General features: G+C 43.6%; 1 protein-coding gene across 6 annotated transcripts in view; it reads right to left on the reverse strand.

Annotated features, from left to right (window-relative positions):
* smurf2 (SMAD specific E3 ubiquitin protein ligase 2) overlaps window positions 1-18236 on the reverse strand; it is a 277742-nt gene that overhangs the window by 68192 nt on the left and 191314 nt on the right. For all 6 annotated transcript variants that reach the window (XM_072483705.1, XM_072483706.1, XM_072483704.1 and 3 more), the window contains 3 exons: window positions 13080-13145; window positions 7219-7303; window positions 2499-2582 (listed from right to left, as the gene is read on the reverse strand). In XM_072483705.1, coding sequence (XP_072339806.1) covers window positions 2499-2582; window positions 7219-7303; window positions 13080-13145 — 235 coding nt within the window. The remainder of the gene's footprint in view (window positions 1-2498; window positions 2583-7218; window positions 7304-13079; window positions 13146-18236) is intronic.

The following is an 18236-nucleotide window of genomic DNA, read 5'->3' on the forward strand; positions in this document are numbered from 1 at the left end:
GGTGATGTCATGGTTTCTTCGTTTATCTGAAAAAAGTTTTACTGTACTGTACAACACAGCTTTTGTTGCTAAATCTATGCATGTAATGCAATGATAACGGAGGCATTAATTTTCAAATTTAAAAGGGGATTTGAAGAATAGTTTACATTTTCCACTGTTAAAGTGACACTGCCCTACAATTTACAGCTCAAAATTTCACAGCAATGAAACATACCTACCACAGAAATTTTAGCCATAATAAACAACTTTGCAAATTGTATATTGAATGGAGAGGAGGAAGGTAGAAATCAAAATTAGGAACCATATGGTTTATTGACTTCAGACTACAGAAAGAGCCAGCAATTAAGGGGAGAAATTGAAACAAATTATGGAGGGAGAAAAATATCCTGAATTCTCATTATAAGCATGTCCATTTTTCTATATGTGTAATTAACATTTACTAGCGTGCATCATTTTTTATGGAAAATTGAGCTCAAAAGCTTTCTCACGGACTCTGTTAGTAATGTAACCAGCTAATCGGCCATATAACTGACAAATCCAGGTTTGGCGGACAGTCAGTACTGGAATAAGATCTCAGTCAGGCAGCACTAGACTGTGGGAAGGTGGAGTAGAGGGTGGTTTGAAAAGAAAAATCATCTGATGCCACTGCTAATCATGACCTAGCGAACCATGCTGAAAGTAGGTGCATGACACAGGATTAGGTCAGAATTGACCTTAAATGAAGCCAACATTTCTCCCTCCAAAGTTGAAGAGTTGGTCAGCTCTCACTGACTAGATGCAAATATTTTTTGGTAAAATGTTTTTTATTGGGTTTTTGAAAATAGTATATTTACAGTTATGTACACAGAATGGAATATACTAAAAGAAAACTGGTAGGATATTGTACACCAGCTCAGAAACAGCAACTCTGTACAGTTAGCAATATTACGTTTAACAAATAAATAGACATGTGTGTGTGTGTGTGTGTGTGTGTGTGTGTGTGTGTGTGTGTGTGTGTGTGTGTGTGTGTGGTGTGTGTGTGTGGTGGTGGTGGTTTAAAGAGAGAAATTGGAGAGGTATATATACATTTGGGTGCCGGAGAAACAATTACGGTAGTTGTGTCCAATACAAAGAGGGCAATACTAGAATGGATCTGGTGTTGGTGTTGTTTCTACTAGATGCAAATATGAAGAATGATCATGTGCGACATTCTGGATAATGGAAGCAGTCTGCGGGATCTCAAACTCCACCAAAGCCAATATTATCAGGCATGGATGACGCAAGAGAGTTGGGGTAAAATACATGCTCAGAGGTTCTTTGTAGTGGGTTGTTACAAGAGTGGTTCACTCAGCCAAATCAGAGGGTAGTCCGGATTCAACCATTTTGATATAGGGCCGGAAAACTTAAGTTGGTCAGACCCGGTCAGGACAGATGGGTGAAAGAAAGCCTGGTGCTTATTTGAAAGGAAATCCAACAGCTTCATGGTCACTTTTACTGACACCAGCTTTTTATTCCTAGATTTCAAATGAGAATCAGTTATTACACCGAGTCTCTGGATGACTTTTTCAGTAACATAACCATCATACTTACTGTGCCCTGGTTACATGGTTCTTTCAAAAGGCTGCAGTATTTCAATCAAATGTTAAAGCTTTTCTTCAAAATATACATAATAGCAAAGCACAAATGAATTCATTCGCTTGCCATATTTTTTTCTGTCACTATCACTCTGCTAACGAACCTTTTTTAAAAATATAAAAATCTTTATTTTAGTTATATAGGGATATTATAATAATAAAGTTGCACCATCACTGAAATTAGTGTATGTTTCAAAATCATGTTGGCCATTGCAAACATACTAATGCAGAGATTTGCGAATGGTCAAACTGAATAAGTCACCAGGAAACAAAAGGCAAAAACCACATATTATATGTTGCTGTCCATTGATTAATACTGATCCTTTACAAAGAATTACATTTTGCAACACTGGACAGCGCTTTTGTAGTTAATTACTTATCCATTACATTTAAAGGATTTTAATTTTCTATTCACTTCTTTACACAACCTTAGATCCAATTACAGGCATTTTAATTAATTAAAGATTTTATTTACATCATATTTCAACCAAGTACATTGGGGAGCAGGAGCATTAAACAGTTGCCATCACTAATAGCGGATAAGTTTAAAACAAACCATTTAGATTTAGAATAGTTGGTCTGAAAAAAAAAAAAGCAAATTAAATGAAACACAAAGAAATGCTGAGTGATGCAGGAAGGCAACACATGGGAGGATGCATATTCTTTCCAAGGGGAGGTGAGATACTCGAAAGGAATGAGATTCCAAAACAAAAAAGTGTCTAAGTTTGCCTACTCCAATGTTACGCCCCATTAAGCAGTTGCCATTTTAAGTCAATAATAATGTTTTAAAAGTAGTCAATGCATTTCAGAAACATCGCGTTCATCAGGCAGACAGGCCACAGATCCAACAGCGGCAGAAAGTGACTGTTTCTATTCTGAGCTTACCGAGTAGGTCTCTCCCACTGTGTGGTTCGTGTGATGTGGTTTAGATACTGTATCCGACCTGAGGCAGTTCTTCGTTCTTCCCAACTAGTCAACCGAAACAAATAGAGTAGTAAGTGACATTTCCTGGAAACAGGGATAGGAATGTGTCCAAAACCAATGCAGGAAACAATTCAATACTAAGAAAAGGTTATCAAGAAAAACATTCCAAAACTTGGTTACAAACTCATTAGTTACCAAAATGTAGCCTGTTCAGGTGGAATGATTATTTGTCATAAATCACATTCTTTCAAGTCAGAAGTATTTAGATTCAAGCCTCATTCCAAGATGAGCACATAATCTATACTAGCTAGTGCAATACTGAAGGGGAGTTGCATTTCTTGTGGGTTGAACATCAACATATAGATTGTGCCTGCAAGTTTAGGTGAACAGAAAATTGCAAAACAATTCAAAGAACAGGGAGATATCCAACACCACCAAAAGAGATTATCTGACTACACCGATAACTGACCTGAAGTCAGCACAAGCAAAATGTAAATCAATGTTTCCATTTGTGGTTCAAAGTCACATACAAGATTTACACCTCACACTGGGGATATCAACAGCCCTTGATGATCTAGTTTGGAACTCATGTCGCTAAGACAACAGCATTAAGAACAATCTTTGGCAAGTAACAAAGCACACAAAAATAAAAAAAAGCAAATCCAACTCGTAAGAAATATCAGCAAAAGGTAGGATCAAGTTTCCAATGCTTTAAAGGCTGGATTGATAGCGTTCAAAAACCCAATTTGGATACTACTTAAATAAGGAATATTAAAGATTCCCTAGAAAGGTCCTCGGAATCACAAAAAGCCTCAAATCTAGAGGCAATCTGAAGCTTAGCGAGGTAGAAGTAATTAGAAGCTAATTGATTTGTAAAAGGAATGAGATGGTCAGACACCTTCTTTGGAGGACATTCCAGCTAAGGACTTGTGCATCTTTGTTTTATATGAAGCTGTTTATTTCCTTTTCATCATTTGCTTTAAAATTAGTCCCACACGGACAAGTTCCATGGAGCCTCAATGCTTCCACGTTTCCTTAGTACAAGAGCAAAGCGGAGGCATTCTAGTGACGCCAGCAAAAAGTATTTCTTTGGAGTCTGTCTGCTTCTTATCATTAGCGTCAGCCTCTATCCAGGTCAGCTGTCAGTGTGAGATTTTTGTTAGGACCAAGGAAAACAAATTGAAAAATAGTTTATTTCCTTAAAACAGGTAGGTACACATCTAGCTGGAAGTTACCATTCAAAGAATCTAATCCTACAGTTGCACCTTTTACATTTTTAGTTGCGCATATTGACAGATATTTGAATTTTCATACTTATTCAATTCAATTTCCAGGACATGCTATTTAAACTCACTTGATCTATACACAGTTGTAGCTTCTGTCAAAATTCATTAGAGTTCTATACCATTCTAAGATCAGAATTGTAAGATGAGCAATCCATTTAGATGCCCAGTGTTTAATAATGGAGTCATACTGTCAAGACAAGAAAAAATTAGCATATGTTTGGCAAAAGATGCATCTGACACATCATTATGTTCATTACAATATGCACCAACAATATCCACCAGAGATATCTCGTGATGATCAGCAACAATACAAGAATTCTACAAATGTTAACAAATCAGCAATGTGGGCAATTTGAAATCCAACAAGATGTCTACCTGGAATTTCATTCCACTAGGCACAGGTTAAGGATCAATACTGCTTCTGGATTAGCCATGTCTTCAAAGTAACCAAAACTTTATTGAAGCATAAATTTAGAACTAAAGTTAACAGCAGCTACTGTGGGTTCTGGACCAAATTTGAAGCAAAATACACCATTGCTAATATTTTCTCTACACATGACTAAAGCAACTCGCTCATCACCTTCAGTACTGTCTGCAAACTGTTCTTTTTTTGTGTTGTGACATATACCAAGCAAGCAAGGTGCCTAGGTAAACTAGTTAGGTGAGAAATTTTCATGTCGGCTCATGGATTGGGCAAGTGAAATACAAGTGCAATAATAATTCATTAAAAGAGATGGGCCAGTTTCTGTTGAAACTGGAAATTTGAGGATTACAGGATAAGGCTAGGATAAAATAAACCTGAAACTGGGTTTGAAATTGAATTCTAATTGGAATTATGGCTAAGTTGGAGGGAAATTAATGTCTGGACACTGATCCAGTGGTCTTGATTCAAGATGAATGTGCCGAATGGAAATCTCTCATTCCTTATACATGGAGTGACAAAGGGTCCATTTTCTAATTTGAGCATCATTCATTATAATCAGTGATGTGAACCGGGAGCAAGTGCAAGAAGCAAAAAGCAGTATTTGCAACAAATTACAACAAGTTTGGTTAATAGGTTTCATATCTCAAAGATTGTAGTCTTAAATCCAGGGGATTCTTTGCAATTATTTCACTACATGAAAGGTGGCAATTGAGCCACTGGCCTGCAGTCTTAGATTGACAAAGTGGTGGACAGGCATTTGGAGGGGGGTGCAGGGAGCACAGAGTTTTGCTCTTATCCAGATGACATGCTCCTCTATATTTTGAATCCTGTGGCCAGCATGGAAAAAAACAACAGGACTCCCCCAGGTTACAAACTCAACCTGGGGAAGAGCAAAATCTTCCCGGTGAGGGAAGGACTACCGTTTTAAAGTGAGCCAAACCAAATTCAGGTACCTGGGAATACAAGTGTCCCACAATTGGTTGAAGCTCCAATTGGGCCTGTAAAGATGGGACTCACTCCCTCTTTCGCTAGCAGGAAGGGTATAGATGGTCAAAATGAACATGCTTTCCAGGTCCCTCTTCGTATTCAGATCATTCCTAATCTTTATTCCCAAATTCTTCTTTACCATGGTCGCCACCAGTGGTAGTAGCCACACTAAAGACTTGGAACCAGCTCAGGCGCCACTTCAAGCTTCATATATAGGCCCCCACCAGATTCACACTGGCAAATATGGACGCCACATTTGGGATATGGAGGGAGGGCAGAGGGACACAGGCTAAAAGACATGTATGTGGACGGTAGACTGACGACGTTGGGAGAGCTTTCGGAGAAGCTCCAACTCCCTAAAGGAAATGTAGCTGCGCGACTTTCTCCGCAAGGAGACAGGAGCGTCCCCCAGCTATATGGACACACACTCCTGGACACAATGGTAAGGCTGGACTGGTGGGGGGACTAAGCGTGTGGCGACATTTACAAATGAGTTACAGAAAAGGCCAGGACCCCTTTGAATGAGACCAGACATAAATATTGGGGGGGGGGGGGGGGGGGGGGGGGGGTGCAAGATTGAGTCATGCCCATCTGTGGCAGTCTTCGAAGTATCAGAGCATCCAGAGCTCTGGACAGGGAAGGAAACAGATGCCCTGGCCTTCACGTCACTGATCGCCAGGAAGAGACTTCTGCTGGACTGGAAGTCAGTGGCGCCACCGAGGGCCTCTCAGAAATTCCTGAAATTGGAAAAGATAAAATTCTCGATCGGGGTCCAAAGATCACAAACCTCTTTGTGGACCTGCTCACAACCAGCAACAACGAGGGGGGTGAAAATAGGAAAGGGGGAGAGAGGAAAGAGCTACCGGGACAGATGGGAGCTCACATGCAGCAGAGGAGAGACGGGGAAGGAGGCCATTAGACCAGCCATTAGAGGGGGACCTTAAAAAAAAAAACCCAAAAGAAATAGCATTACCATAAAGGCGGCAAGTAATTTAATTCATAACACTCAAAAAAACAATCAACTTTAATCTACAGGGCTGAGTAAAGTCAAATTATTTCCCAAATCCCACTGTGGCACTACAGATGCTGACAAAGCTTCCGTTTAAAAGACCAATGTAAGCAACGTCTTTAAAAATACAGAATAGTTTTGAATACCAGCATTCCCTTATTGCTCTGCCCAATGCTTCAAAACTATTGGTTTGTTTCTACACAGTGAGCAAACATTTTGTGAGATTTCTGCTCCCTTATCGAATACCAAAGTTCAGGTTTTCACCGCAGTGAAATTTCAAAATGTTGTAACAAGGGAAATACAAAACTTGGATGCCAAGGATGTCAAGACCAAGAATACAAACAAGTGTTTAAGAAGCTCACAAGTAAGTGTGCAGTTACTTACAAAACATAATTGTGAGAAACAAAAAGCAATACACATTGCTGATGCTAGAAATCTGAAATATAAACACGAAATGTTTTAAACATTCAGTCAGTCAGACAGGCAGCATCTGTAGAGATAAAGTGGCAAGGTTAATGTTTCAGGTCTGAATAAAAGGTCATTGATCTGAAATATTAACTTGCCTTTCGCTCTCCATAGAGGCCCTATCACCTGCTGAATGTTCGCAGCATTTATGTTTTTAAATTTATAATTAGGTGAAACTTTGGCACAATGCACTTACCTTTTAATCAATAAGTTTGTTATTAATGAGCATACACTATTAAAGTGAGGAGAAAGAAATACAAAAAAGGAACAAAAATGATTTGTTAAACTGTTAGAAGTTCGGCCTATAAGTTTTTTTATTCCACCCTGAAAGCATCCTGGTTTTAGCAATATCAGGTTAATTAAACACTAAATTCAAAAGCACAAAATAGATCTATTTTTATTACTTTTGCAAAGAGCTATTTATTTACCAAACACATGTTGCAATATTTCATGGTTACTTCAATTTCTCACTAAACTTCTCAAACGTCCATATTATCAGTCATTTCTTACCCGTCTGGCAAGTCATTATCAAACAAACGACTGCAATCCACCACAGGACCTCCACTGCCTATCCGATCTCTAGACTGAAGGCTTACTATGGATAAATAAATAAGAAATCAGTTCAGTCCATTAATATTTCTACATTTTCTTCTTACCTCGAAACACAAAAATAAATTACACAAATACATTTAATAAATAACAAAATTATTTCCTCTCTTCAGGTTTCGTCATGTCAAATATGATTCTTCAGCCAAGACAGGGGGAAAGAATAGACCTTTGAGCGTGTTTTGCCTTTTAACTAGATTATGGTTAATCTGCACCTCAACTTAACTGCCTTGCTTTTGTTCCATATCCCTTCATATCCCAACGTAACAAAAATCAATCCAATTCTTGAAAACGTCCAGGATCCACAACTTTTGAGGGAAAATATGCTCTCGGTTCCAACCACTCAGTGTTAAAAATGCTCCCTGATTTTGCTTCTAAATGGCCTGGCTCCAATTTGATTATGCCTACTTATTCTGCATTCTCTTTGTAAATGCCCCGTTTTCAGCCTTTGTATCAAATTGAACTTCTGCCAAGCATTCCAGACTGATTTGCCCTCAGATTTATTTTCATCTGCAGGAAATCATTTTTTCTTTGCCTATTGAGTGATTCCTTTCACCAAGTGGGATCAAAAGATCACTGCCTGGTGATCACACATACAAACATCAATCCTGCGACTCAAAGTCATAAGTGATGTATGTGTTGGGTGTTCTGGATCACACACAGGTCACCAACACTTGAAATAGTGCAACACTATTTTATTGAATCATTAACTGTTTAAACATTCTTAGACTGTGGGTTAATACGATACTAGCTTTAACTAAAGACCTCTGCCTTGTCCTAACCAGTCGCTGCACTCAGCACATGGTGAATGTCTGTGTTACAGGCTGTGAGCTCTGTCCTCCTAGCTAGCTGCAACTCGAATGAGCGGGAACTCTGATGCCCCCTGTCTTTATAGTACGTGTGCTCTCACTGGTGATTGGCTGCGGTGTTGTGTATGTTGATTGGTCCCACTGTGTGTCCATCAATGTGTGTCTGCACCATGAAATACTGGTGTATATTATAACATCCGCCCTTTCATAAAAAATGTACTTGCGTGGCAATGAATAGTGTATGGTGAATGTTCCTGACTACGTGTGCGAGAAATATTTACAGGACTATGTACATAAAAAGTAAACTATTTACATGGGAAGGTGCCTGGTGCTGAAAAACAATGTGTCACAAGAATAACGAGATGAACACTATATACAAACCACTTGAAAGACTAAACGGAAGAACAGAACATATCAGAAAGCCCATAAGTCCACAAAGTTCACAAATTAAGTCTGAGGTAGGTGACGAATTCTGGTTGACCGCCTCAAGAGTGGGTCGGAAGCCGCCGGCTGAGGAGCGGGCTGGACTGTGTCAGAGTGAGGAGGATGCAGAGTGACCGGAATCTCCGCATAGTCCAGGTCAGGGTAAACAGGAGGGCGTGGCAATGGTAGAGGAGCACGTAGCGAGCGTGGAACGAGACAAATTGATTGCGGCGCAGAATGGAGCCATCCGGTAGACGAACCAGGAACGAGCGGGGAGCCACCTGCCGAAGAACCACAGCGGTTGCAGACCAGCCACCATCCGGAAGATGGATCCGGACGTTGTCATCTGGAGCCAGAGCAGGGAGATCAGCTGCACGGGAGTCATGAGCCGCCTTGTGCTGTGCACGAGACAGTTGCATTCGGTGAAGGACCGGAACGTGGTCGAGGTCTGGGACATGAATGGACGGCACCGTTGTCCTCAGGATGCGACCCATGAGCAGCTGGGCTGGCGTCAGGCCAGTGGGGCCGAGCAGTAGGCCAGCAGGGCGAGGTAGAAATCGGACCCAGCATCGGCAGCCTTGCAGAGGAGCCGTTTGACTATGTGGACGCCCTTCTCCGCTTTGCCGTTGGATTGGGGGTACAGGGGACTGGACGTCACATGCACAAAGTTGTACAGCCTGGCAAAGTTGGACCATTCCTGGCTTGCAAAGCAGGGGCCATTGTCCAACATCTCAGTGAGTGGGATGCCGTGTCGAGCAAAGGTGTCCTTACAGGCACGGATGACTGCAGATGATGTGATGTCATGTAAACGTACCACCTCCGGGTAGTTTGAAAAGTAGTCTACAATCAGGACATAGTCCCTGCCCAGCGCGTGGAACAGGTCGATGCCGGCCTTGGACCAAGGGGACGCGACCAACTCATGGGGCTTTAGGGTCTCACGTGGTTGGACCGGCTGGAAGCGCTGAGGAGTGGGGCAGTTGAGCACTGTGTTGGCGGTCCAGTTTCAGGAGAACACCATCAACTATCGCCAGATCATTTCTGATGTTGTAGAACTGCGGGCATTGGCCCTTGAGCCACCCGTCTGTTAGGTGGCGCATGACACGCTGGAGCAAAGGGTCAGCCGCTGTCTCGCGGCAAATTTGGACGAGGCGTTCATCCGTGGCAGGTAGATTGGAGGCCACGAAGGCCACATGGGTGTCAACCTGGCAGACGAATCCCGCTGGGTCACACGGGAGTGTTGACTGCCCTGAAGAGAGCGTCGGCAATGATTAGGACTTTGCCCGGGGTGTATACCAGCTGGAAGTCGTATCGCCAGAGCTTGAGCAGAATACGCTGGAGGCGAGGCGTCATGTCGTTCAAGTCTTTCTGTATTATATTGACCAACGGGCGATGGTTGGTCTCAACGGTGAATTGGGGAAGGCCGTACACAATCATGAAACTTGACGACACCGGTCAAAGGCCCAGGCATTCCTTTTCTATCTGTGCGTAGCGCTGTTCCGTGGGGGTCATGGCGCGTGACGCATATGCAACGGGGGCCCATGATGAGGCCTCATCGCGTTGCAGGAGCACTGCCCAAATGCCAGATTGGCTGACATCGGTCAAAATTTTTGTCTCTTTCGCTGGATCAAAAAAAGCCAAGACCGGGGCCGTGGTGAGTTTGGTTTTGAGTACTCTCCATTTGCGCTTGTGGGCAGGAAGCCATTGGAAGTCGGTCGTCTTCCGGACCAGGTTCCTGAGAGCCGTGGTATGAGAGGCGAGGTTAGGGATGAACTTCCCTAGGAAGTTGACCATGCCCAGAAATCGGAGGACCGCTTTCTTGTCCTCTGGCGTTTTCAAGGCTGTGATAGCAGCCACCTTGTCCACATCCGGCCGGCCGCACACCCAACTGGGAGGTGTGGTCCCCTAGGAACTTGAGTTCCGTCTGACCAACGGAGCATTTGGCTCTGTTGAGGCGTAGGCCCTGCTCCCGTATGCGTTTGAACACGCGCTGGAAGCGACTGACATGCTCCTGCGGGGTGGTGGACCAAATGATTATGTCGTCGACATAGACGCAAACCCCTTCAATGTCTTCCATCATTTGTTCCATGATCCTGTGGAACACTTCTGAAGCCAATATGATCCGTAACGGCATCCTGTTGTAACAATATCTGTCAAAGGGGGTGTTAAAGGTACACAGTTTCCTGCTGGATTTGTCGAGTTGGATTTGCGAGAATCCTTTCGAGGCGTCAAGTTTGGTGAAGAGCTTGGCGCGAGCCATCTCACATGTGATCTCTTCGCACTTGGGAATTGGATAATGCTCCCTCATGATATTGCGATTCAGATCCTTGGGATCAATGCAAATTCTCAGCTCGCCGGAAGGCTTTTTTTACGCACACCATGGACCGGACCCAGTCGGTTGGTTCCGTAACTCTGGAGATCACTCCTTGGTCTTGGAGGTCCTGCAACTGCTGCTTGAGGCGGTCCTTGAGGGGTGCTGGGACTCTGCGAGGTGCATGTACCACAGGCGTGGCGTTCTGTTTGAGTAGGATCTTGTAAGTATAGGGGAGCGTGCCCATGCCTTCGAAGACGTCGCGGTGCTGGTCAATGATGGCATTGAGTTGCGCCCTGAAGTCAGCGTCCTGGAAGGCAGACGTGTCATCAGGAGAGAGAGAGTGAACTCTTTGAACGAGGCTCAACAGCTTGCACGCCTGTGCGCCAAGCAGGGAGTCCTTCGAGGAGCCCATGATCTCGAAAGGAAGGATGGCTTTCCGTGACTTGGCGTCACTGGTTTGACACAAAGTCTTTGGAAAGCAGACCACGCCATGAGATTGGCGGAGGCATCAGTGTCCAGGCAGAATCGTATTTGGGACCGATTGACCGTCAGGGTGGCACACCATTCATCGTCTGGATCGATGCTGTATACCGACAGCGGCTGGTGTCTTTGCTTCGGGGACAGTCTGTTTTTCATTACGACACCGACTCGAAAAGGCGCCTTCGAGTCCTCGGTTCCACTGCTGTGTGGGAGGTCCGCATTGGACTCGGTGACCGTGGGTTGAATTGCCCGAACATTCCTGCGAGGCTGGCTGAAGCGATACGAGTTGGCAGGCTGAGCTGCTCGACAGAAGGCAGCATAGTGGCCAAGTCTTCCACATCGTAGGCAGTCGAGATTTTGCAGGGCATTGCCACTTTAAATGGGCGGAGCCACAGTTGCCGCACATCGTGACGTCAGCACGTTCGCTGCGCCACCGCGCATGCGCGGTGCGGACGTGCATGGTGCGCGTCTGCGCATTACGTTCCTCAACGTCGCTGTCCCCTCATTTGGTGCGTGCAAGAGCGGGAGTCCGCGAAAAGCACATGAAATGGCCGCCCTCATCCAGGCTGAGGCCCTGGAGGTGCGCAATCACTTGGACCCGTTCCGCCTCGTGGGGACCTTGCCGCGCTGTTTCAGCCGCTTGTATATGGGAATACCGACTCGTGGCGTTTTCATGTAAGACACAGGTCTCGATGGCAGACGCTAGGGTGAGTTGCTTTACTTTGAGGAGCTGCTGACGTAGGGGGTCCGACTGAAAACTGAAAACGATCTGGTCGCGTATCATGGAGTCGGAGGTGGGCCCGTAACTGCAAGATTGAGCAAGGATGCGGAGGTGCATTAGAAAGGATTGGAAAGGTTCATCCTTACCCTGCAAACGCTGCTGGAACAGGTAGCGTTCAAAACTTTAATTCATCTCTACGTTGCAGTGAGTGTCAAACTTGAGGAGGACCGTCTTGAACTTAGTCTTATCTTCGTCATTTGCAAAGGTGAGAGAGTTGAAAATGTGGATGGCATAGTCCCCGGCCGTAGAGAGGAGAAGAGCAATCTTTCTGGTGTCCGAGGCGCCCTCCCTGTCCGTGGCTTCGAGGAAGAGCTGGAAGCGCTGTTTGAAAATCTTCCAGTTGGCCCCGGGAGGTTGCCGGCGATGCAGAGCGGCGGCGGCGGGCTGATGTTGTCCATGTTGCAGGATGACGGAATGCTGGCGGAAGGCAGATCACTTGCAGGTAGGTCTAAGAAGTGCTAGTAGCCCACCACTCCTGGTATCATGATGTGTTGGGTGTTCTGGATCACATACAGGTCACCAACACTTGAAATAGTGCAACACTATTTTATTGAATGATTAACTGTTTAAACATTCTTAGACTGTGGGTTAATACGATACTAGCTTTAACTAAAGACCTCTGCCTTGTCCTAACCAGTCGCTGCACTCAGCACATGGTGAATGTCTGTGTTGCAGGCTGTGAGCTCTGTCCTCCTAGCTAGCTGCAACTCGAATGAGCGGGAACTCTGATGCCCCCTGTCTTTATAGTGCGTGTGCTCTCACTGGTGATTGGCTGCGGTGTTGTGTATGTTGATTGGTCCCACTGTGTGTCCATCAATGTGTGTCTGCACCATGATATACTGGTGTATATTATGACAATAAGGAAGGAGAAAAGTAACAACTGTTAACCTAATTTTATTTCAGTGTTTACATATTCCAGCCGCTGCTTTTCTGCTTTCAGGAGAAAATGTTTTATACGTACCTACTATCTGCCCCCTTACTGTATCATTGTCATTAGGGCTCAGTTTGCATAGATCCAGTCTCTGATCTGTGGAAAATGAAAAGTTTCCATTATCTGCTTTCTCTTAAGAAGTATTTAGCAGTTTCATGAAATTCAGACTCTAATCTTTGCCAAAGTTAACAATATACATTACGGTTGTCTACCGTCGGACAAGATTTTAACAGATGAGAAGTTAGTATGCTGAACAGAAGCAATAGGAGTACAACAAAAATGGCCATTCAATATCATGGCTGATCTTCTACCTCAACTTCACTTTCCCATGCTATCCTCATATCCTTGATTCCCTTAGTATTGAAAAATCTATTAATCTGTTTTAAACACACTCGAGGACATGAGCATCCATGGCCCTCTGTGGTAGAGAATTTCAAAGATTCACAATCCTTTTGAGTGAAAAGAAATCTATGTCCTAAATAGCCAACCTATTATTATGAGGCTGTAACTCGAGTTCAATTAGGAGGGGAAACTTATCCTGTCAAAACTCTTAAGAATTTTATGTTCTGCCTCTCATTCTTCTAATCGAACTAGTACGCATTGCTATTGATCAGTTGCAAAACCGCACTTGATCACCATGTTGCACAGTGTAAATATGGTACTCTGTTTAAAATCCAAAACATCACGAACGAATGTAGTTCATGCATTATAGCCAATGAAAAATCTGAGATGTCTTGTGCTATCTTGTTTCGAACACCTCCCTCTATTAAGGATTTTTCCCATGTCAACCATTTTTACGCTCTTTGAATAAGATGCTTAATTCAATTTAAAAGGGGATCATATTAATTTAAGAAGAATGCAAAGGCTCTGGAGGGTCAGAGAAATTTAATAGAATGGTTCAATGGTTGAGGGGTTAGTTATGTTGATGGACTGGAGAAACTGGGGTTGTTCTCCTTAGTGCAAAGGGGGCTAAGAGGGAATTTGATGGTGTTTAGAATCAAGGGTTTAGATAGAGCAAAGAAAGAGAAATTGTTTCTCATAGCTTAAGGACCGATAACCAGAGGGCACAGATTGAAGGTGGCTGGCAAAAAAAAGGGAGGCAATATGAGGAAAAACTTAATTAAGATTTCAAATGCCTTGTCTAAAAGGATGTTGTGTACAGATTCAAAGGTAGCCTTCAAAAGGAAATTGGAGGAGAAAAATGTATGATATAGCAAAAGAGCAAAGAAATGGGATTAACCAATTGCTTTTCAAAAGAGCCAGCACAGATTGAATGAGTCCAATATGCCATAGTCACAGCAAGTACTGTGAATCCAAGTGAGGGGCAAGTTCAACATCCCATTAATCTGGACTAAAATTGAAACTTAATAGGGTAGTATGTAGGAAGGCAATACACCACAAAAGCAAATGAGCAACAAGAATAGACAAATTAGAGAGAAATAACTGGTCAACTTTCAGACAAGAGGCGCAAGTTTGTTTTGTTAACCTGATTTGGGAATAGAGGGATACGGACCTCGGAAGTGTAGAAGATTTTAGTTTAGACGGGCAGCATGGTCGGCACAGGCTTGGAGGGCCTGTTCCTGTGCTGTACTTTTCTTTGTTCTTTGTTCACACTGGCGGTGAATATTGATAACAGAAAAAAGGCTACATTTTTATCGTGTCGTTCACAAAATCAGAACATTTCAAAGTACTTTATCGACAATGACGCGCTTTTGAAGTCTAGTTATTTTTGAAAGGCAGGCAATTTACACACAGCAAGATGCCACAAACAGAAATGTAATAATAATCAAATTATCTGGGGGTTTTGAGGTATTAAATGAGAGAGAAACATTGACAAGGGCGCCTTCTTCAAAAATAGCTGCATGGAATCTTTTACATACCCTATCGTCAGTATAGCACTCCCTTAGTACAACACAGGAATGTCAGCCAAGAATATGTGCTCCACCACCATAAATGCACAACCTACTGATTCAGAGGAGAGGGTGCTCTCAACTGAGCCACGATTGACACCTTACATTAATTTAATATTAAGCATCCTGTTGACCCCATCAGCAGATAACTTAACATTATGCAACAACTCCTTTGAACTTCAGTTCAGGCGCTTATAGAACACACAGTGCAGAAGGAGGCCATTCGGCTCATTGAGTCTGCACCGACCCACTTAAGCCCTCACTTCCACCCTATCCCCGTAACCCAATAACCCTTCCTAACCTTTTCGGACACTAAGGGCAATTTAGCATGGCCAATGTACCTAACCTGCACGTTTTTGGTGGGACTGTGGGAGGAAACCGGAGCACCCAGAGGAAACCCACGCACACACGGGGAGAACGTGCATACTCCACACAGATAGTGACCCAGCGGGGAATTGAACCTGGGACCCTGGAGCTGTGAAGCCACAGTGCTAGCCACTTGTGCTACCGTGCTGCCCTGGTGTACACCTACAAATCTAGGTATACAGGTCCACAGGTCACTGAAAGTGGCAACACAGGTGGAGAAGGTAGTCAAGAAGGCATACGGCATGCTTGCTTTATTGGCCAGGGCATGGAGTATAAAAATTGGCAAGTCATGTTACAGCTGTATAGAACCTTAGTTAGGCCACACAGAGTATAGTATTCAATTATGGTCGCCACACTACCAGAACGATGTTGAGGCTCTGGAGAGTGTGCAGAAGAGATTTACCAGGATGTTGCCTGGTATTGAGGGCATTAGCTATGAGGAGAGGTTGAATAAACTCGGTTTGTTCTCACTGGAACGACGGAGGTTGAGGGGCGACCTGATAGAGGTCCACAAAATTATGAGGGGCATAGACAGAGTGGATAGTCAGAGGCTTTTCCCCGGGGTAGAGGGGTCAATTACTAGGGGGCATAAGTTTAAGGTGCGAGGGGCAAGGTTTAGAGGAGATGTACGAGGCAAGATTTTTAATTTTTATTATTTTTTTTTTTTGTTACACAGAGGGTAGTGGGTGCCTGGAACTCGCTGCCGGAGGTGGTGGTGGAAGCAGGGACGATAGTGACATTCAAGGGGCATCTTGACAAATACATGAATAGGATGGGAATAGAGGGATACGGACCTCGGAGATGTAGAAGATTTGAGTTTAGACGGACAGCATGGTCGGCGCAGGCTTGGAGGGCCGAAGGCCTGTTCCTGTGCTACACTTTTCTTTGTTCTTTATATTGCACCCTTACCCTCTCCCTCCCCAGCAGACCCAGTCGTGCATCACCAAAATCGGGACTCGGCTCCATTTTGTGATATTATGGAGTTTGCAGAGAAATATCATTTTCCTTTTTAAAATGGACATAATAGCCTTAGAAATGGCTGCTGAAAACCACCAGTTACCCCTGTACTGTGCTCGAGATTCCAGAAAGTTCCAAGTGGATTTCAGACACACATCCAGACGTGAAAAGACTTTTCAAATTCTGTTATCTCAGGTCACCTCACAGGCTGCAGGCAGCGTGAGCTTTAGGGTCCACTTCCTCTCAGTTTATCCCTAGGCCCCTGTTTGAGAAATTTGTTAAGTATTTTGGGATGTTTTTCCCTGCATAAAATTTACTACATGAAAGCTGGCTGGTTTCCCTTCTGTTCTTCTCCTGCCTACCGATTTAAAAAAAAATAAAATCTATTTATCATCTTGAAAATTATGAAAGATAATCGACCGGAAAGGTTGACTCAGCTTCGCTCCACGTGGTCCTCCTAAGGTGCTGAGTATATCCAGTTTTAATTTTGAAACATGTCCCCATTGCTGCTGGGTATTCACTAAAGGTCCCCGCGTCCACGCCCTACCAACTGGATCCAGATGTATATTCCTCGCTAAGGAGTATTTACTTTTTTTTTAAATTTAGAGTACCTAATTATTTTTTTTCCCCAATTAAGGGGCAATTTAGCACGGTCAATCCATCTAACCTGCACATCTTTTGGTTGTGGGGGTGAAACCCACGCAGACACAGAGAGAATGTGCAAACTTCACACGGACAGTGACCCAGGGCCGGGATTCGAACCCGGGTCCTCAGCGCCGTAGGCAGCAATGCTAACCGTTGTGCCACGTGCCGCCCAGCTAAGGAGTATTTCCGATTAGTTGTATAATAGTTGTCCCCTCCCTTTGGCGAGCGCGTTTGTGCAAAATAGGAGTGAGCCTTGAAACTGCCCCGAGTTAAATACACTTTTATTATTTCACAAGCTGCTACGAAAAACCTGAATCTTCTGTTGAATGAAATCTATGAAATCAATGAAAACATACTTCAATAGAGAGGGGAAGAGAGAGAGAAATAAACAAAATACATCACAGCATGGTGGTGGAATATATTGGAGCAACATTGTGCAGGAATGAGACATGCGCTTCATTGGGATACCATATGATAATAGGAAGGAAGAGGACAGAGAAAAAGGAAATCACAGAAAGGACCTCCCCCACCCACCCACCCCTTCCCCCAAACTGCAAAACTACTTCCACATTCTCCAGCGAGTTACTCGTGTATCGATTTGAACAATGGATGTTCTTCAATACAAAACTGCCCGTGCACCTTGCAATTAAAATCAGCCTTTTGACAAGTTCTTCACAAACAGTTGGCAATAATGCTAGAATGGCATCAATCTCTCGACTTTAGCAACAACAAAAAAGAGGGAAGAGAGAAAGGGAAGACCAAGTATAGGGTAAATTATTGGGTAAGGCACCACATTCGCACATTAACATTTGGAACCTTGAAGAAGCAGGTGGAAGAAGGGGAGTAGAAGAGCACAGATTAAACAATCTAGATTCAATTTTGAAATTTAACAATAATCCATCCACGCCCCTTCCAGTTCCCTTTAGTCTTACAAGGCTACACAGCTTTGACAGGAGGTAAAAGCCTCTTGGAATTAACAGCAACGTACCAAATGATTCTTCCTTTGGAGAGGTCGTTAGATGCCATTTGGCACTACCACAGCACAATTTGGCAAGGAAGAACAGAATCCATTTCTTCCAACCATTCTTGCTGGTCATTAGTATTCAAATAATGTACTTTAAAACTTTATATTTCAATCAGGCAGAGCAAATTTAAGCTAATAAACAATCTGAAGGTGCCAGAGAAACAAACAGTTCACATTATTCATGCCCCTCAACCTGCAATGTGTCACAAGGGTGACATTCGGGTCAATGTTTCTGTGTGAATACAGGATTCTACATAAGCAGAAAATCAGTTTGCCATCGCTTTT

The sequence above is a fragment of the Scyliorhinus torazame genome, chromosome 18 (genome assembly GCF_047496885.1).
Source record: "Scyliorhinus torazame isolate Kashiwa2021f chromosome 18, sScyTor2.1, whole genome shotgun sequence".
In the NCBI taxonomy this organism is placed as follows: Eukaryota; Metazoa; Chordata; class Chondrichthyes; order Carcharhiniformes; family Scyliorhinidae; genus Scyliorhinus; species Scyliorhinus torazame.